The 19,963-nt window shown below is 63.8% G+C and overlaps 1 protein-coding gene across 1 annotated transcript; it reads left to right on the top strand.

Moving 5' to 3' along the window:
- Positions 1-243: 243 nt before the first annotated feature.
- Positions 244-19,244, top strand: B4GALNT4 (beta-1,4-N-acetyl-galactosaminyltransferase 4). The gene is made up of 20 exons (XM_048306618.1): positions 244-431; positions 7,521-7,624; positions 9,192-9,302; positions 9,377-9,472; positions 9,659-9,749; positions 10,080-10,180; positions 10,489-10,556; positions 10,892-10,970; positions 12,209-12,275; positions 13,633-13,776; positions 13,936-14,045; positions 14,306-14,406; positions 14,659-14,741; positions 15,352-16,549; positions 16,657-16,964; positions 17,154-17,307; positions 17,642-17,714; positions 17,806-17,959; positions 18,179-18,305; positions 18,530-19,244. Exons 1-20 carry the CDS (start codon positions 281-283, stop codon positions 18,642-18,644), a joined length of 3,435 nt encoding a protein of 1,144 aa, XP_048162575.1. The 5' UTR covers positions 244-280; the 3' UTR covers positions 18,645-19,244.
- Positions 19,245-19,963: the final 719 nt, after the last annotated feature.

The following is a 19,963-nucleotide window of genomic DNA, read 5'->3' as shown; positions in this document are numbered from 1 at the left end:
GGGGGCGCCGTCGCTCCTCGGCGGGGGCGTGGCCGCGCACAGCGCCCGCTCATTCATTGCCCCCGCGGGCGCGGCGCGGGGGGGGGCCATGCACCGGCGGGCCCGGGGCCGCCGAGCCCCGCACCGACCCCCGGCCCCACGAGCCGCAGCCGCCCCGCGGCCGGCCCGGAGCGCGCGGGCTGGACGGGCGAGGGGCCCCATGGGCCGGGGTTAGCCCGGCGGCGGCGGCGGCGGTGGTGGCGGTGGCGGCGGCGGCGGCGGGGGCGATGCGGGCGGCAGCATGCCGCGGCTCCCGGTGAAGAAGCTCCGGAAGCAGCTGAAGCTGCTGCTGCTGCTGGCGCTGCTCACCTCGGCCGCCTGGTTCACCTACCTGCACATCAGCCTGGTGCGCCAGGGCCGCGCCCTGCGCCTCCCCTTCGCCTACGGCAAAGGTAACGGGGGGAATGGGGACCCGGCAGCCCCCGGAGCGGGGCCTCGGGAGGCTTTGGGGGGCCCCAAGGGGTGGTGGAGCCCCCCCCCGCCCCGCCGGAGTACCGGAGCACCTGAGGTTTGGGGGTCCCCAGGGCGTGCCAGGGCTCCCCCCCTCACCGAGCTCTCAGAGCAGCTGGGGTTTGGGGGTCCCCAGGGGGTTTGGGGGTCCCCCGCCCCGCTGGGGCCCCGGAGCACCCCCTCAGGGGTGGGACCCCCCCGTTTGCAGCGCTGGCTTTGCGTCCCGCATCACCCGCGTGGGTTTGGGGCGAGCGGGACCCCTCCGTGGGCTCCGCGCCCCGGCGTTGGACCTCCGGGAGAAGGGGACACCCAGGAGGGCCCCCAAACCGGCCGGGGCATTCATTGTCCCCCCTCGAGCGGCTCCGTCCTCATTTTTCCACCCGCTGCCTTGGCTGCGATGACAAAGAGGCCATTTATAGCCGCTCGCCGCTGCTGGAAGGGGCAACCTCTTCGTTCCCGTCCCTTCCCGACGTTCCCAACCCTTCCCAACCCTCCCCATCCCATCCCAACACTTTCTCAGCCTGTGCTTCTCTGCTGTATAAAAAACCAAAATTCCTTTTTTCTCCCGCCCTCGGATCGCGGCCGGGACGGGATTCCGGGATGCTCCGGAGGGACAGGTGCCCTAAGGCTCGGCTTCGTGTCCAGCCGCTCCCGGTTTTCCCGTGGCAGACCTCCGTGGGCTGCCCGGGGGCGGCGGGGGGCACAAAGCGGCTCGGAATATTTGCTGGGTGAAACTTGAGCCGCAGCGTTCCTGGTGGGACCGACCTCGCCCAGCGCGTTTTGTCCTAAAAAATGAGAAGGGGACGGGATTTGGTGCTTATGGAGGGAGGGTAAGGCTTTCCCGAGGGGGTCAGAGCGGTCCCGGGGGTTGGCAAAGCCTCCCGGCTGGAAAAACCAAAGTTTCCGAGTGGAGCAGCAGCATGATCCTGCAAATTTTTGGGCCTTACGGTAAAATCGGGATAATGCGAATGAGCGAGGCAGGAAATGAGGCTGCTGGAGGAGGGGGGGCACCGGGGGCTGCCGGCTCCCTGCGGGATCCTCCGTGGTGGGAAAGCCGCAGGGTCCGCCTGGTGTTCCCAAGGGGGTTTTCCCTGTGTCCCCACCGTCATCCCGAGCTGCTTCCCGCTGGCCCCGCCGTAATCCCAGTGCTCGGGACGGCCGTGTTCGGCCTCGGGCAGGGGGGAAATGGCACGGGGTCGCCGTCCCTGCGGATGGCTGGCTGGGAAAACCGGGGACCGGGGTCCCCCCCGGGTGCTGGGGTGCAGCGGCGCGAGGGTGAGCCGAGGTTTTCCTGCCGGGAGGATGCACAGGGATGCCGTGTGCCGGGATATTCCCAGGTGCTGAGCCGGGCACAGTGCCTTATCCCTGCTCTCCCTTCGTGCCTGGCATCCCGGCCGGCCCCTGGGGTGCTCCATGGGTTCTCCTGTGGAAGGAAGGAAGGGAGGGGATGCCCAGCCCCGCTCTGGGTGCCAGCGGGGCCGAATGGCTGCGAGCTGGGAGCGAGGGGCGCTGGGCTTTGGTGGAGAACAGGGTCTCTGGGAGGGGGGAAGAGAGATGGGAAAGTGTTGGGCCGGTGATGGGCTCGGGTTGCCCCTTGCCATGGGGAACACGGGCTCCTTCCCTGGCTGAGGTGTGGAGAGGTGGCTGATTCCCCAGGGAAAGCTGGATCCGGTTGTCCGGGACAGGACTCCAGGGAGATACTGCTCCTTGCACTGGGATTTTCCAGTGGGCGCCTAAAACCTGAGTGAAGGTGTAGGAAAGGCAGAGTTTAGGTCCCATTCAGCTTTTTTTGGGCACGAGGTGGTGAAAAGGGGTTGGGTGGAAGCTGGGGAAGGCTTTGGCCGTGCACAGATGGACCCTCATCCTGCTGCTGCCAGAGCGGGAGAGCCAGAGAGTGTTTTAGGTGGAAAAACATTGAACGGAGTAGAAAAAAAACAGACCAAAAAACCCCAAAATAGATCACAGGAAATAAACCACATTGAGGAAAAAACTTGGTGCAAGGGTTTGGGGGAAGAGCATCACCCCAAGGGTCTGCACACCAAAAGGAGTTTGGGGATGACTTTTGGATTTGGCCACCATGAGCCGGGACCTGTCTGTCTGTGCCAGGGGCGCTGCCCAGTTAATTAACAGGGAAAAAGGTTAATTACTCATTGAACAGGGTGTCAGCAAGCAGCTGGACGCTCTGGAGGCTGCAGATGCAGGGCAGGAGGATTTTAGGTAGTTTTGGGGGGTGTTAAGTGGGGAAGACCCATCCAAGTAGGTTGGGAGCACAGTGGGATTATCCCAGGGGTCCCGGCCCCCTTGTTGGTGACACCTGGAGCATCCAGGGGCTGTGCTGGGAGCTGGGCTGGCTCCTGATAAAACACCCCCCTTCTCCTCATCTTCTCCGAGTAGATAATTGCCCTTCTCTGCCTAATTGAACACACGGGTTCCTCTTGGAAATAATGAGGCCATTACCGTGCTCTCCCGGCTGGAAACTGCACCGAGGCAATGGGGTGGAAACGTGGATGCGCCAGGTGGAAAGGGAAGGGGAGAGGATGAGAAAGCCAAAAAGAAGAGGGAGAAAATGACAATAAAACCCTGAAGTGGCTCTTGGTGGGGGTGTGGGGCTGGGGGTTTGCTGGGATTTAGCATGGAGGGTGCTGGCGGTGCTGGAGCGAGGTTTTGGGAGGATTTTGGGGTTCCGGGGAGCCCGGGATGGGTGCTCAAGGGTGCTAAAGGCAGTCCAGGGGTGAAACGGGGGATGCTGCCTGCTGGATGTGGGTCACCCCTCTGCCGTGGTCCAAAGGGCTCCTGAAACCCCCTGATCCCGAGGCAGCCATGGGATGGATGCTCGGTGTCCTGTCCTTGGCTGTGCTCCCTGCAGGGACCCGTCTTTGGGGGGAGCAGGAGGGAGAGGGTTTGGGATGATGTGTCCCTCTGGGATCCGTCTCGGCAGATCCTTTGATTTTAATTGGGAGGCTGGGATGCTGCAGCCTGCTGTGGGCTCCGTCCTTTTTGTCGGGGACGCCGGGAGCGGGTAGGGAAGGGGATGGGAAGGGCCCTTTGAAGATGAAGGGCAGCGGGATTTGGGACTGGGCCGGGAGCTGCTTTTTCTTCTCCTGGCATCACCCTGCTCTCCTGTTCCTGCTGGGAAAGGCTGTTTTCCCTGGGTGGACCCACACGGGGTCCTGGTGCCAGGGAAAGCAGGTCCCATCCCTGCTGCTGGAAGGGAAGCTTGGAGCTGGGGGAATGGGCTGCTTTGGGTGTCACTGGGACCCTTTTGCCATATGGGAAGCCCTTCCCAGGCTGCCCCAGGCTCTGTGCCCTGCTCCTCTAGGGTGCCCAATGGGAAAAATTTGGCACCTGCCTCTTTTGGGTTTTTCAAAGGCAAAAATGTGTCTCTTCAGAGGCACGAGTGGCTTTGAACCACCCCAGGGTGGCACCTGTCCCCAGCCTGGCTGTGACCCGGCCCCCTTGGCACCCAGAGGGTCCCCAAAACTGCCCCTTTCAGCCGGGGGCGAAGCGAGGGATGGCTTTTCCCAAGCACCGGGAGCTCTTTGCGTTGGTGTTTGGGAGCTTTATCCTTCCCAGCGCTGCCCTGGGTCTCTTCCATCCCTTCCCTGGGCCTGCAGCTGGGCCTCTCCAGAGCCGCTCCTTGGGAAGGGGTGAGCAGCCCCCTGGGGTATCAGTGGCCTTGGCACTGGCAGGATGCAGGGGTTTTGGCTGGATGAGGAGCCAGGTGGGAGCTGCTGGAAGAGGCTGGAAAGCTGGAACTGGGATGGTGACCCCGCGGGCAGCGCGGAGCTCAGGGGCTGGAATGTCTCTGGGGTGAAATGCACCCTAAAGTTGCCAGCATTTCACAGGGACCTTCTCCAGAGGCTGCATCCCAGGCAGCCGAATCTCTGTGCTGTGCTGGGGGCTGCGAGTGAGCCTCTGTTGGCATGGAGCAGGGTCTCGTGGGAGCTGCTCCCGCTCTCTTTGGGTCTGCACGGTGGGGCTGAAGGGCGTCGGAGGCGCAGGGAGGGACATGGGGGCGGTCTGGGGGCTGCCCGGTCCCAGGAGGGATTCGAGGTCCTGATTATGAGCACGGAAGTGTCGGAGCCGCCTCCCCTGGTGGGTGTTTGTCAGCTGGAGTGGTCTCATGGCAGCTCCATCGCCAGCCAGAGCGATTCCGCATCGATTTCCACGGCTCCAGCTGAGAGGGCTGTCACGGAGCGGGAAAACAGCTGGAAAGGAGTGGGGCAGGCAGGAAAAATCCCCTTCACCTCTCCAGTTCCCTCGGCGAGGCCGTGACAGGTCCGAGGAGGCAGGGGTGGCCAGGGACTGGTGCCGTGTCCCTGTGGTGGACACAAACCCCGTTCCCCTCGGCCCCCTTGGTGTCACCGGCTGTCACCCAGCCCGTGCCACCACCTTCCATCCGGGGGTTGTGGCCGGGATTTTTGTCCCGTGTTTCTGTGGCGCTGACAGGGGGACTTGTGGTATTGATTCCTCGCTGGCTAATTATAATCGCCTGACATCTCGTTAGGAGGCTCGTGCAGGGCTGCTCCTCCTCCGAGGCCAGGAAGATTTGGGAATGGAACCTCGGGGTTTAATGGAGGCACCGCCGCTGCCGCCACCTCTGCTGCAGCTGTGTCGGGGTTTAAATGTCACCTCCCTCCCTCCCTCCGCGTCGAAGGGCTTGGAAAAGGGCCAGGAGAAACCCCGGCAGGGAAGAAAGGGACTGTGTTTGGAGCTGGGGAGGAGGAGGCGGGCGCTGGGATGTGAAAGGCTCTCTGTGCTTCCCAGCGGAGTTACGGGGCTGGGATAGCGGGGAGGCGCTTCTCCCGTGGGAGGCATCGCTGTGGGTCCGTCGTACCCATGGCCTGCTCCCCGGGATGAGGATCCTGGCTCCCTGTCTGGAGGCTGCTGTGACTCAGAGCTGGTTTGTGCCATGGTTGGTGCTTCCTGCCCCCTCCTCGCTGCTCCCGACGCATCAGCGTCGCTCCAGGGAAGAGCTCTTAGTGCTTCCATCCCCTCCCTGAGCATCCCCTTCCCGAGGCCAGCGGGTCCCTGCTTGTCCTCAGACCTTCCGCCGTCCCTCTCCCGCCCTCTCTGCTCCTGGAGGGAGGCTGGCGAGGGAATGGGTGCAGCAGTGCTGCTGTGCATCCCGGTGGGATGCTGGGAGGAACTGGAATCCTTCTTCCTCCTCTTCCTCTTCTCCTACCCCTGAGCCGCTCCTCCCGCAGGGCTGCGCTTGGGACCGAAGGGATTTTTGGGAGCGGTGATGCTCGTTGGCAGCAGGCGCTGCCCTGCCCCGCCCATTATCCCCATGGCTCTGGTTCCCAGTTCCCCACAGCCCGACCAGCAGTCGTTTTCCGATATTAACATTGCCAGGGAATTGCGTGGACGCCCGGAAGCCTTTTCTGGAGCGGTGCTGGTGCTTTTGCTCCTCCCTGGATGTGGGAGCCCCTCAGAAGGGATGGGGAGAGTGCGGGGGGCTCGTGGGGTCCTGAGAGCTCCAAGGATGAGCCTGCCCAGCTTGGGTTAACTCCTGGGGGAGAGTGAAGCAGGATGGCCACGTCCAGCCATCCTTCTGGATGCAGCCAGGGATGCTGCTGCCTTGGGATGCCAGGCAGGGGGTTTGTCTGTGGCAAATCCCACGGGAGACAGGTTTATCTCCCCCGAGGCCGGGAGAGACTCCCTGAGTGGGTGCCACAGAGCCACTCCTGCCTTCCAGCCCCGGGCAGGTCCCTTGGGAGCGCTGGGCTCCCGGTGGCTGCGGTGAACGCACGGATCAGCGCAGTGGGAACTCCTGAGCGGAGTGCGCGAGACGAGCGCTGGCTCCGGTCCTGCTGCTCCCCATCACCCTCCTCACTGAGGGAAGAGGGATGGATGCAGGAACGGAGCTGGGAGAAGGGAGGGGGCGGCCGGGGGAGCTGCCAGGAGCGAGCTGGGGCTGCCAGGGGCTGAAGAATGGCCGGGAGCAGAAGAAGGGGCTTTAGAGCTTAATTTCCTGTCCCTGCCGTGGGGATGGGATTTGTGCTGCCATCTCCAAGGAGACGCCGGCTGCGCGGCCGCTGGAATACTAATGGTGTGGGAGGCGTGTGGCGGGGGGCTCCGGGCACCCCGGGCCCCTCCCTGGCTGTGGCAGCCGCTGAGGCCGCTTCATTTTGGGGAGTGGGAGCCCCCAGGACTCGCTGGTGGTGTGGAGGGACGGGGACATCTTCCCACACCGTTGGGAATGGGTCGGTGACCCCTTTCCCGCAATTCCTGGGTGCACCTGAGGCTCCCCCTCATTGCCACGTGGGGGTGGCTGGCTTTTGGGGGCCCACAGGAGCTGGCTTTTGGACACCCACCTCTCCGAGCATTGCCTTGAGCTTCCCGTGGCTCCGGATTGAACCACGGAGCTGCGCGCCGGCAGCGGTGGCTGAACTGCAAACTCCCCCCGCCCCCCCGGGTTTTGGGGTGGCAGGAAAGGGGATGTGCCCCCCCCCCCCAAAAAAAAAAAACATTTTCCAAATCTGCTCCACTGTTTTGGGGGCAGTTTAAAATTCTCTGCCCAAGGAAAAGGAGCTGCAGAGGGGAGTCGAAGGCCGGGGATAATTAACCCGGCATGGTAACGAAGCTGACGGGTCTGGGAGCGAGGTCTCGATGTGAGTGTGCTGTAGTGGGGAGAAGATGGTTTGGGGGAATGATGTCTGGGGGGGTCTGGGGCTCTGGGCAGAGCTGCAGGGTGGTGCTCTGGGAGAGCTGGGGTTTGGAGGGGCAGGAAGCAGGGATGCATCCCTGAGGATGGACGGGGAGCGAGACCCCCGGCAGCTCATCCCGGCATCTCTCATGTGAAGGGCCGGGAGCTGCGGGGGGTGTAATTAAACCTGCTGCTGATGAGCTGCTGCGAAGCTGCTTGGGGCAAATGGAACGAGGGGAATGGCAGCCAGGGCCCCCCGTGCCACCCCCCTTTCCGTGTCGCTGTCCCCTGGCAGCGGAGGCAATGCCAGGGAGAGGGGTGTCCCCAAAAGGGGTGCGGGGATGGGGGGCCGTGGTCTGACCCCTCTCTGCTGCCCTCGCAGATGGAGAGAGGCCGGGGGAGGTGACGGATCCCGGGAGGCGGCCGGCGGCGGCGCGGCGCAGGAAAGCCGAGGATTCCAGCGAGAGCCACGAGGAAGATCCGATGGTAACGGGGTGGGAAGGGGCCTGTGGAGGTCTCTGGTGCGAGAGCAGAGCGCTGCAGGCCTTGTCCAGCTGAGGGGATCCAAGGGCTCAGGGGTGCGACTGCTGATTCTGCCCAGCAGCCCTCCCAGTGGGCACAGCCCCAGTCTCCCGCTGAAACTGGGTGGGATATCCCCCCCAGCATCCCACACCCTGCTCCCTGTGGCCTGGCACAGCTTCCCTGAGAAGGGCCTGGCTTCATCTGCTCTGCACTTCCTGCCTTGCTGGGCAAAGCCGGCTGCTCCCGTGTGCTCCGCTCCATCCCGGACATCGGGAGCCTCCGGGCAGGAGGCACTTGGAGTTGTGGCCACGAGGACACCCGGCTGCTGTCCCCTGTCCAGCAGGTCACCGAGGCCCTGTTGAAGGCCCTGCTGTCCCTGTGCATCCCGTTGTCACCAAGAGGCCTCGTGGCAGGGCAGCCGGGTGGGATGGCGGGAGGGGGAGCCACGGGGTGTTCCCTGCCCCATCCCACCAGTGGGTCACTCCTCAGAAATAAGGATGGACAGATGGACAAAGGAGGAATGCCCAGAGGAGGCACAGGCTGGTGCTGGGTAAGGACAGAGGGCACAGCAGGAATCGCATCCCAGCTTTCCCTGGGAGGAGGGAGAATCCTTCCAGCGGGCGAGCGTGGCACAAAACCCTCCCTCATGAGGTCTTCCGAGGGCACTGCTCCCTCCTCCGGGACTCTAATGAGTTTGTTTAGGCAGATTGCTAATTATTTCCCTGGCACTGTGCATCCACCTGGGCTGTGCTGTGGTGACAGAGCTGTGTCTGCCCCGGGGCAGGGTCGAGGAAGAGGGGGATGATGCTCTAGGGAAGCTGAGGAAGAGGGGGGATGCTCTGGAGGGGCTCCAGAAGTACCTGGCTCTTCCTGGTCACCCATCAGTGAGCTGGAGGCAGGTGAATGCTCACTTAATCCCTCTACATGATGAGATACAAGCAATGGGATTAACCTAATCCCCTTTAAAGGAAGAGGGGGAGTGGAGAGACGTCCCGCTTCCTCCGCTCAGGACGTAGAGATCACCTCTGTGCTTTTGGAGAGGGAGCCCAAAATTCCAGCGGCCCCCAAGAGTGGCAGAACATCTTGGACGAACAGAAAACTCACTGTTTTGGAGAAGTTTTGGCAGAGGAAGGGAAACAAGTTTAGCTGGAACATTTTGTAACTGCTGCCTGCGCCACCTTGTCAGTACTTTTGTGCCTCCTCCTGCTTTTCTTTGCTGTGAGCCGTGAAATCTTTGGCCTTGGTTTGGCAACGCTCGAAATGAGGTGTTCAGATCATGGAATCCTGGAGTGGTGTGGGTTGGAAGGGACCTTAAAGCCATCCAGTTCCGTGGGCAGGGGCATCTTCCTCTACGCCAGGCTACTCCAAGCCCTGTCCAACCTGGCCTTGAACTTTTCCAGGGATGGGGCAGGCACAGCTTTTCCGGGCAGCCTGTGCCAGGGCCTCCCCACAGATGCAGGGAGACATCCCACAAGCACAGGCTGTGCTGGCCCCCATCACCCATCCCGTCTCTCCCTCTGTTCCTCCACAGAACGACGGGCAGGACGTGGATGGCTGGTTGTCCAGAAGCCAGCGTTCCAACCGAGCCAGCACCCGCCCCAAACTCAACCTGACCAAGCAGGCCTTGCCCTGGAGCGAGCAGGTGGGTGGGCAGGGAGCAGCCTGGGGGGGATGGAGGAGGAGGAGCCCCACTCAGCTCCCTCTCTTCCCTCGCAGTACAAAGGGAAGGCAAACCTGCACGTCTTCGAGGACTGGTGTGGCGGGGCTGTGAGGCACCTGAGGAAGAACCTCCACTTCCCGCTCTTTCCCCACGTGAGTCCCAGGACAGGTGCTCGGGGGTCGGCGGGAGGCTCCACCCGTCCCCCCCTGGGTCTCCGCTGGTCCTCTAGGCCCTGGCAGGCAGCGTCTGGCTTGGGGAGGTGATTCCCAGCCGGAAGGAGAGGTGGGTGGTGATGGGGATAACACGGAGGAGGTGATCCGTGCCCGTCTCCTCGGCAGACCCGCACCACGGTCAAGAAGCTGGCTGTGTCTCCCAAGTGGAAGAACTACGGGCTGAGGATTTTTGGCTACATCCATCCCTTCAAGGATGGTGAGTGACGGGGCGTGGCCTTTTTCCCCATGCAGCAACGTGCAGACGCCGTGTCCTTCCCCTTCCTGGCCACAGGAGGACAGAAGGGCTCTTGGGGACGGTCCCCAAATCCTGGCTCCTTGGCGGGAGGGCCCTTCTGGAGCCTAGAACTTTTCTCTGTGGCTTTGAAGGGAGGCGAAGCCCTGATGCCATCCAGGACAGAGCCGTGATGTGGGGTCAGGGGTGGCCCCATCCCTGTTTCCCCATCTCACCACGAGGCACCGGGACTGAGCCCTCACCACCAGGCTCCCTGTGTCCCTCCGTGGTGACCCTCTCCGTGGCTCTCCGCAGGGGATTTCCAGTTTTCCGTGGCATCGGATGACAACTCGGAGTTCTGGCTCAGCTCCGATGACAGTCCCTCCAACTCCCGGCTGGCTGCCTTCGTGGGCAAGGTATGGCGTCACCTCTCCTCCTTTCCCTGCTCCAGGGGGAAGGACCTGTGTGGGATCCACATGTGGCTTCTCTGCTCCCTTGGGAATGCCGGGCTGTTTCAGCCTGCTCCCATCCCTGCCCCTGGCCCCGCCTGGCTTGGCTTCCAGAGGAGCCCCCTTGGTCCCCTCTGGGTTGCAGCTGCCGCAGACCAGGAGATGTAATGTTTATCCCTGGGTTTTCTTGGGGTTAATCCCTCCGATGGGAGGCTGGTGGGCTTTGGTTGGTGTCCTGCTGCTCTCATGCTCCTCCTTCCTTCCCTCCTTCCCAGCTGGGCACCGAGTGGACGGCGCCGGGAGAGTTCACCAAGTTCAGCTCCCAAGTCTCCAAGCCCCTGCGGTGAGTGCGTCCTTGGGGATCATCCCGTGGGCATGGAGTCAGGGACGTGGAGCTGCTGGCTCTGACCTCCCTGGGCCGTGGTCCCTTCCCAGAAGGCACGTGGGGCCGGGCTGGACCTCAGATCCGTGGTTTGACGGGGCAGCTGATGGGGTGGGGATGTCCCAGTGTCCGCCCCATCCCACAAAACCCCTCAGTGGTGGGACGGGGGGGGAGCAGACACCCTCCTCGGCTCCCGGCCTCCTTGCCCCAGGAAGGGATTGCCCACCCGTGGGCAGGGCAGGGAGGCTTTCCCAGGCTGGCCCTGGGCTCTGACCGCTGTGTCCCCTCCCCTGCAGCCTCATGTCCTCCCGGCGTTACTACTTTGAGCTGCTCCACAAGCAGGACGACCGGGGCTCGGACCACGTGGAGGTTGGGGTGAGTCAGTGCCCCCCACCCCAGGCCAGGCTCCTCCCAGGACTGCAGAGCCAGTGCCAGGGCTTTTCCCCATGCGTGTCAAAGGGCTTCATCCCGGAGCAAAGCCACGGTTTCCCCCTGCCGTGGCTGCCAGTGGGGACAGGTCAGGGTCGCCGTTTCCCTGGTTATTCCAGCACTGAGACACGTGGAATTCTCCTTTCCTGCTGGTGGTCTTTGGGCAGCTGAAGACCCTGCCATCCCCCTCCCGTGGGCAAGGAGAGCGCAGAGCAGGCAGGTCCCACCTTGCTGGCTGCATCCCAGCAGTGGGAGAGAGGCGGCTGAGGCGATGGAGCGATTCCCTGTTTTCTTCTTTTCCCCCCTTGGAACCACCGTGAGTTTCGAATCTGAACTTGCCTGCCTTGGCAGCGCAGCCCTGGCCAAGCCCTGAGCGTGTGTCAGGGGCTCAGGCTGGCTGAGGGGAAGATGTTGGCTCGTTAGCAAAGGTTTCCTTTCTCCCAAGAACTCATTAATCACCAGAGTCAAAGTGGTGCCAGCAAAGCACCAGGGAGGCCGGCAGCGGCAGCACCCCTTCCTCGCTGGCTGCCTCCCTCCTCCCCATCCCCTCCATCCCGATAAGATCTGCGTTTCTTCGGGCAAAAACAAATAGTGGGGAAAACAAAGAGACGGGGGAGATGTTTCTGAGATGGGATGTTTTTGCTGGAGGGAAGGAGGGAGGAGGGATCGAAGCCTTTCAGCCGTGCAGAGGAACCTCTCGGCTGTGCAGAGAGAGACAACAACAACATCCACAACAAAAGCAGGACCCTGGTGTGCCTCGCCCCGGGAGCATGGAAGGGCTTGTCCTGACAAAGGCTCCAGACTGGCTTTTAAAATGCTGGAGTTCAATCAGGGCAGGCAGCTCTGGAGACCCTCTTAAGGCAAGCTCTCCTTTATGAAGCACTGGAGTGAGGAAAGGAGTCCTTTGGCCACAGGACTTGTGGCAGTCCCAGAGGGAAGCAGCATGAGCCTGTGTCCCACCCACAGGAGCCTTTCCCTCTCTGACCCTGCGGGGATCCCTGCTAGTCCCAAACCCTGCAGGAAATGGGGCAGGATCACCCCTCTCTCTTTGCTCCTCTTCTGCAGGGAAGTTTCTGGGAGCTGCAGGCAGGGAGGACCCATCCTGGGGTGCCGGCGTTGGGCAGCTGCATCCCCACCCCTGCCTCTCACCCGCTCATTCCCCATCTCCTTTTATTTTTTCCCAGTGGCGAGTTTTCCTCCCCAGCCTGAAGTTTGAGGTGATCGACTCCTCCTACATCTCCCTGTACACAGGTAAGGGCTAGGCTGCTCCTGCAGCCACAGCCAGCGGGCTCTCCAGGGGCTGCACGTGCTGGGAGAGGTGGGAAGGAGAGCAGAACCTGGGAAATGGGGGGAGATGTCAGCCTCTGAATCCCCGCCACTGGGCTTCTGCCTGGTGTAGGGAGGGATGCAAGGGCTGCAGTGGGTAGGATTGATGCTGGGAGCGGGCTGAGGCGCTGCTGAAAGTGGGATGTGGAGGCAACACACCACAGAGGAAGCACAGCTCTGCTGGTGCCGCAGCCTCGTCCTGGCTGCCAAGACCCCGCTGGCTCCGGGGCCTGGCCCTGAGTTATGAGGAGCTGTCGTGGGAGCGGGGATGGATGGCACAAGGTTTAATTAAATCTATAGATCTTCTGCTTCCTGCCCCTGCCCTGGCAGCAGGAAAGGGCTTGATGGATGGGTGCTGGCCCGGCGCTCCGCACGGAGCGGGAGCGGTCATCATTCCTGCTCTGGAAGGTGTCGATAAGGAGGAGGGGGCAGGCAGCAGGCGGGATCCGTGGGGGGAAGAGGGATGAGCGGTGCCAGCGGTGCTGATGCAGGTGCCCATGAGATGGATGACGTGCAGATAAATCCCTGTCCCTCAGCGCCGGCTCTTCCCGCTCCTCCCTCCTGCTTCCCGGCTCCCTCAGACCCAGCAGCACCCCGAGGCAAAGCCATGTCACCCCTGGGGAGCCCATCCCAGCAGCAGCTAGAGCTCCTTCTTTCCTTCTTTCCATCCTTCCTCCGTTCCTCTGGACTTTTCCAGGGGCTCCAGCCCAACCCCAGCCAGCTGCAGGGACACATTTGGGAAGCCTTTCCCTGCCCCAGGCAGAAGGATTTGGGGCTCGGGAAGGGGGAATCCTGCTTCCCTGTGGCTCTGCAGCAGGCAGGGCTTCCTGGGAAGGGAGCAGCCATGGGAGCACGGCTGAGGTGACCTCCTGTGGGAGCCTGGGGGCTGGCTGGTGGCCAAGGGTGACATGCCACCCTCATCCCTGGGCAGGAGGCACCCCAGCTCGTGTCGCAGCTACCTGCAGGAAGGACACCCAGGGTTTAATCCCCGTGTCCTTGGGAGTTAAAGCGCTGAGCGTTCCCTGAGCATTTTTGAGGCCGCAGTAATCGGAGCAGGGTGGCCTGGCTGGGATCAGCCGTGCCCTCGCCCTCATTAGTCCACGCAATAATCGTTAGGCTGATTAGTCACGGGGTCTGCGGGATGGCTGGGAGGGCTACATCTGCTTCCCTGGGAGCAGGAGGAACCCACAGTGCTCCCAGCCCTCTTGGAGGGATTGGGAAAGGCCCCCTTGGAGGGTGCTCCCGGTGTGCCGGGGGGTTCAGCCCCGGCCCTGTCCCGCAGATGAGTCGTCCCTGAAGATGAACCACGTGGAGCACATCCCGCAGACCTTGGCCAGCCACAGCGGGAGCCACCTCTGGGAGGCCCAGCAGGATGAGCACGGGGCCGACATGCTCAAGGCCGACCCCAGGGACACCTTCTTCCTCAGTAAGTTCCAGCAGAATGCCTCCGTGCCAATCCCTGATGGGATCTGGGGAGGAAAAAGGCTGCTGTGGGCGCCTGGGTCATCCCTGCCGCCCTCTGCCCGTCTCTCGGGTGGGGGCATCTCTGCTGGGCTCTGTTGGGACGCTTTGGGCTTCTCCACAGCCCCTGCCATCGAGGCGTCCCGCGTGGAGAACGTGCTGGTGCCCTGTGCCTACAGCCCCACCTACGTGGTGAAGGATTTCCCCATCGCCCGCTACCAGGGCCTGCAGTTCGTAAGTGTCTCCCTGGGGACAGGGCCACGCTCCCATGGGGACGCTGCGGAGCCCAGGGCGGGGATGTTCCCCTCCGGGGAAAATCCAGGAGGAAGCGTCCCTCGATGGAGGGTCGGGCTCAGCTTCCCAGGCTCGGCCCGAGCGGCTCGGGGTTAAATCCCCGTGGGGTGTTTGAGGTGCCGGGGGTCACTTCGGTGCTGGTGGTGGCCTCGGGTCCCCAGCTGCTCGGGGTGACACGGCACCGTCACCCCCCCCCCCAGGTCTACCTCTCGTTCGTGTATCCCAACGACTTCACGCGCCTCACTCACATGGAGACGGAGAACAAGTGCTTCTACAGGGAGTCCCCCCTCTACCTGGAAAAGTAGGTACTGGGGGCTGGGATTTTGGGACAGCGCTGAGGTGGTGCGTCCTCAGCTGCGTGTCCCTGTCCCCCATGGAAGGGCCACCCAGGCTGGCTCTTTGCTCGTCTCCTGGACACGCAGCAGCAGCTTGAGTGCTGGCAGGGCTCCTGGATTTGGGAACCCCGGCTCCCTTGGCAGCTGGGTGCTCCTCCCTGCACACATGCCTTGCTCCTCCCTTCTCCCAGGCCCTCAGCTGCCCTCTCCATCCCCAGGTTTGGGTTCTACAAGTACATGAAGATGGATGAGGAGGAGGAGGATCCGCGGCAGCGAGCGTTTCTCTTCCTCGGCCCCGACAGTGAGTCACCGGCATCGCTGGGCACAGGGCCGAGCTCCCGGCAGCCTCGCTGGCAGCTCATCCCCTCCGAGCTGTGGCTCAGCGGGATGACTCCAGCGGTGCCAGAGGCTCCAGGAGGGCAGGGCTGTGCAGAGCAGCATCCCTCAGAGCACCCCTCCGAGCATCCTGCTTGGCGTGACCACAGGGCGGTGTGGGAAGTGGGACACTGGAGTGGGATTTGCTCTTCCTCCTGCATCTCCTGGGTTGGCCTCGGCAGTGGGCAGCAGGAACCAGACCCAGTGTGGAGTCTGGGGATGTCCATGGAGCCTGGGGGTGCTCCTGGGGGACCAGAGGCTGTTTGGAGCATGCCCTGGTCAGTTTGCCGCTTGGCAAAGCCCTGGCAGGTCGGGTTTGCTCCTGGACGAGGTGGGATTGGTGCCGAGATTTGAGGTGGGGATAAGCGGCAGCAACTGGAGCTGCCAGCCCTGGGTGGGCATCCCTGGGTGGGCACCCTCTGGTGCCCCAGCCCTGCTCCCTCACCTCAGCCACAAACAGGCTCCTCTCCTGGTGGCGTCAGGCTCTGCCTCCTTGTCTTGGCCTCAGGATATTAATCTCTGCCTTCGCTCACTAGACTTCCTGGAGGATGAGGAGGAGGAGGAAGGAGTGGACAGCCCTGAGCCCACAGACCCCCCTGCCGAGGCCAAGGAGCAGAGCTTGGGGCCGGCACCCAGAGCCAAAGGGAAGGATGCCCCGCCGGTCACCGGGGATTACGGGGACGACCTGGACTATTACAGCTTCCGCCGGCAGCGGGGCTGGGCGCGGGCCGAGGCGGGCACCCCTGGGCAGCTGGGGACGTGGAGCACGTCCAGCCCAGCCCCTGCCCTCCAGCAGGATCCCGCGTCGGAGCGGGGCCCAGGCCGGGCGCTCCACTGGCTGCCCCAGGACGAGGGCGAGGAGGATGAGCTGGGGCTGCCGGCGACGGCGTCTCCGAAGCACGGCCCGGCCCTGGGCCTGCAGCCCCACCTCTCCGTGCCCATCTTTGGTGGCAAAGCCAAAACGCCGAGTCCCAGCAGGCCGGCAGCTCCCAGCGAGGACAAGAAGCCCCGGAAAAGCCAGGAGAAGGTCTATGTGACCCGGCTGCAGCCCGGGAAGCGCAAAGCCCCAGCCCAGGAGCCGGCCTTCCCCGGCATCTTCCTGTACCCAAAGCCTGTGAAGAGAGTCTACCTGCGCTCCAGGACCCCGCAGAAGCATCCCGTCGCCCCCAGCAAGCTCCGGGCCGTCCCTGGCCGCCGGAGCCCCTGGCTCCTGAGCAACATCTCCAAGGAGAGGGACCCTGCCAGGCGGAAGAGCGGCAGGAGGTGGGAGCGGCCGCCCAAGCAGCGGGGGCTGCCCGGCCTCCTTGCCCTGGGCACCGAGGGGCTCTTCAGCCGTGAGGACACGACCCCTGCCCCGGGCAGGACAGCAGCCACTGCCGGCTACAACTCATCCGAGGCCACGCGCTCCGAGGGGACGCGGGCCACGTCCTTTCTGAAGGTGTCGGAAACGACGGCGTCGCAGCAGGAGGAGGGGAAGGGGCAGGAGGAGGAGGAGGATGAGGAGGAGGAGGTGTCGGACTACTCCTACGAGGCGGGGGAGCTGCAGCAGGGCTGGCTGGAGGACTCCATCAACTGGCAGCGGACGTTCAGCGTCAGCTCCGTGGACTTCGAGCTGCTGCGCTCCGACTGGAACGACCTGCGCTGCAACGTGTCGGGAAACCTGCAGCTGGGCGAGAGCGAGGTGGTGGACGTGGTGGCCCAGTACATGGAGAGGCTCAACGAGAAGAACGGAGGGTGCGGAGGGAGCGGGATGGCAGCGGGAGTTCAGGGGCCGGGTCCTGGATCGTGGGAAGCAGAGCCTCGTGGTGGCGGTGACTTCAAGGCTTCCCTTTTCCCTGTAGGATCTACACCCTCCTGAGGATCATCAACGTGGAGAAGCGGCGGGACATGGCGCGGGGGAACCGGTACCTGCTGGAGCTGGAGCTGGCGGAGCGTGGCCAGCGCACGGTGCGGCTCTCCGAGTACGTCTACGTCCTCCTGCACCAGGGCAAGCAGGACGACAGCGCCGAGGCCAACCCCGACGGGCTGGCCCTGGGGGCCACCGAGCCCCAGCCCAGTGCCTGGAGCGTCCTCTATGGGAAATCCGTCCTGTGCCGGCCCCTGCGGCTCAGCTGGAGGCAGGACGTCATGGTGCACTTCGTGGTGCCAGGTAGGTGACGGCGAGGACACGGCTCCCCGGGCTCTGTGCTGCTCCCTCAGCATCCTCCCGCGGGAGGAAGGCAGCCCCTTGGCTCCCCCAGCATGATGAGGGTGTCAGCTCGCCTCAGGAGGGGCTGGCTTGGCTGGGAGGGGGTGCTGTGGGTGCCCCACGTGAGCCTGAGGGCCGTGTCTCCGGCAGTGAAGAACCAGGCCCGCTGGGTGCAGCAGTTCATCTCGGACATGGCCGGCCTCTACGGGGCCACGAGGGACGCCAACTTCAACGTCATCCTGGTGGATTTCGACAGCGAGGACATGGACGTGGAGAAGGCCCTGCGGGACGCCCGCCTGCCCCGGTAACTCCCAGCCTGCAGCCTCGGGGGTCTGGGGGGCTCCCCGTGGTGGGACAGCTGCTCACACAGCCTGCTGCTCCTTCCCCGCCTGCTCAGTGCCTGCCTCGCTGCCCCTTCCCTCCTCCTCCTCCTCCTCCTCATTTTTGGGCGTTTAAACTACTTTTCCATGTGGATTTGGGGGTGCAGAAACTTGTGACTGCACAGGGGGAGCCTCAGCTTGAGCTGTAGCACCTGGGCCTTCCTGGGAAGGTTCTTTCTCCATGCCAGTGGCTCCTGTCCCCCTCCTGGCTGTGTCCCTGCCTGTCCCCAGCGCTACCTGCCCTGTCCTCTCTCCCAGGTTCCAGTACCTGCGGCGCACGGGGAATTTCGAGCGCTCGGCCGGGCTCCAAGCTGGCGTGGACATGGTGGAGGTGAGTGGGGACAGGGACCAGCTCTGGCCGTGGCTCCTCTCCCCGGGGCTGTTCCTCTCTGATCCCCCTGACCGTGCCCGTCCCCTCCCAGGACGAGCACAGCATCGTGTTCCTGTGCGACCTGCACATCCATTTCCCTGCCAACATCCTGGACAGCATCCGGAAGCACTGCGTGGAGGGCAAGCTGGCCTACGCTCCCATCGTCATGAGGCTGAGCTGCGGCAGCTCCCCCCGGGAGCCCAACGGTGAGCAGGGACCCCTGTCCGGCCGGGAGCACCCCAAACCCGGGCCATGCCCTGGTGCACCTCTGCAGGAGGTGGCGCAGATGGGGACGGACCCGTGGTGGCAAGAGGGGTTGGGATGGGGAATCCCCGTGGCTCCCAGGTGGTGGGGAGAGCACAGAGGGGATGATGAGATGGGCATTTGGGGGTCCCCCCACCCCTCACCTCATTGTTCCCCCCCAGGCTACTGGGAGGTGAACGGCTTCGGCCTCTTTGGCATCTACAAGTCGGACTTTGACCGCGTGGGAGGGATGAACACGGAGGAGTTCCGGGACCGCTGGGGCGGGGAGGACTGGGAGCTGCTGGACAGGTGAGCCTGGGGGTCCTGCAGCCCCTGAACCCCCAGGAGCAGGGTCGGCCACGTGGATTTGGGCACGTCCATCAAGCTGGCTGGGGGCTGGGGTGGTGAAGGGGAAAACCTCCCTTTGGGAGGGCTGTGTCCTTCTGTCCGTCCACCCGGAGCCCTGTCCCTCTGTCCATCCATTTCTTGAGCCCCATCCCCTGAGCCCCGTCCCTGTGTCCCTCGGTCCGCAGGGTGCTCCAGAGCGGGCTGGAGGTGGAGCGCTTGCGCCTCAGGAACTTTTACCACTACTACCACTCCAAGCGCGGCATGTGGAACGCCCGCAGCAAGAAGCCCTCCAAGGACTAGTGCCCGAGCCCGGCCCATAGCCACCGAGCCCCAGCACCCGCCTGTGCCCCGCCACCACGGCCACCGCGCCCCGGTGCCGGCATGGGGGGCACCCAGCACCCCCTGCCTGGGGAGGGGGGAGCGGGGAGGGCCACGGCGGGTGGTGGCTTTTTTCTCGAGGGTCTTATTTCTTAGTCAGCAATGAATTTATTAACTCCTTAGTGCCGGTGGGTCCCGGGGGCTGTGCTGGGTCCTGGGGGGCTGTGCCAGGCTGGGGATACCGGAGGTGGAATTGTGGCATCCAGGATCGCTTTGCAGCTGGGGCTGCCCAAGCCCTCCTGCTCCCCTTCCAGGACCCACGGAGGGAAGGGGGGGTCTGGCTGTGCCCTGCACTCGGGACACGCTGTGGGTGGGGGGCAGAGCCCCGAGGCTGGCGCTGCCCGTGCCGGGCTGGGCTGGGGGGGGGACGGGGCAGAGCCTGGAGCAGGTACGGGCAGATGACGTTTCCAAGCTAATTTCTGTGAAATTATGAGGTAGGAAGCTGTTTTCAGGAAGTTTTTGTCTGTTTGGTTTGGTTTTTTTTTTATTCTTAAAAAATTAAAATCAATGTCTTGGCTGGGATTTCCCTCCGCTCCGTCACCCCCACACGCGGGTGGGGATGCAGGGCATGGGAACTGCGTTGGCCTCGGTCCCCGAGGGTCCCCTCTCTGTGGTGGGAGTGGGCAGCAGCTTTCCGTGCTGTTTCCATGCGAGGAGGAGGAGGAGGAGGAGGCAGCACCCTGTTTGATGCCCGGCCACGAGCCCGGGCTTGCTGAGCCTCCGCCCCACTCCTGGGCTCCACCCAGCTCCATGGGGGGCTGCCTGGGTTCCCTGGGCTCCTGCATGTCCTGGCACACTTGTCCCTGCCCACCCTCTGTGCTGGTGCTGCCCCTCACCCGAGTCTGTCTGTGGTGGCGCCTCGAGGGTTGTGTCCTGTCCCACCTGCCACGGGCTCCTGCTCCTCAGCCAGGTCCCCCCGTCCCCCAAATCTCCTGGGCTCCTCCCTGAAACAGCCTCGCAGTTTCCCTCCAAATGTTTCGTGCCCCGTCTGCATCCCCCAGGCTCGCTCCGAGCATCCCGAGTTTGAGGTGAGGATGGACGAGGGGGGCTCAGCCACCCGAGTGCCATCAGCAAACAGCTACAGTTGGCGGCTTTTTGTCCCAAATTCGGTACCTGTGGCCCCAGGCTCTGTTGGGGAGGGACCATCCCGGCAGGCAGGAGTTGTTTCTCCCCTCTCCTTGCCCTGCTCCCTGGTTTTTTGCAGCGCTTTGGAAGCGCTTTGTTGTGGGCGAGGGCTGTGC

This window comes from Corvus hawaiiensis, chromosome 6 (assembly GCF_020740725.1).
Source record: "Corvus hawaiiensis isolate bCorHaw1 chromosome 6, bCorHaw1.pri.cur, whole genome shotgun sequence".
Classification (NCBI taxonomy): domain Eukaryota; kingdom Metazoa; phylum Chordata; class Aves; order Passeriformes; family Corvidae; genus Corvus; species Corvus hawaiiensis.
This window is presented reverse-complemented; position numbering and strand designations above follow the sequence as displayed.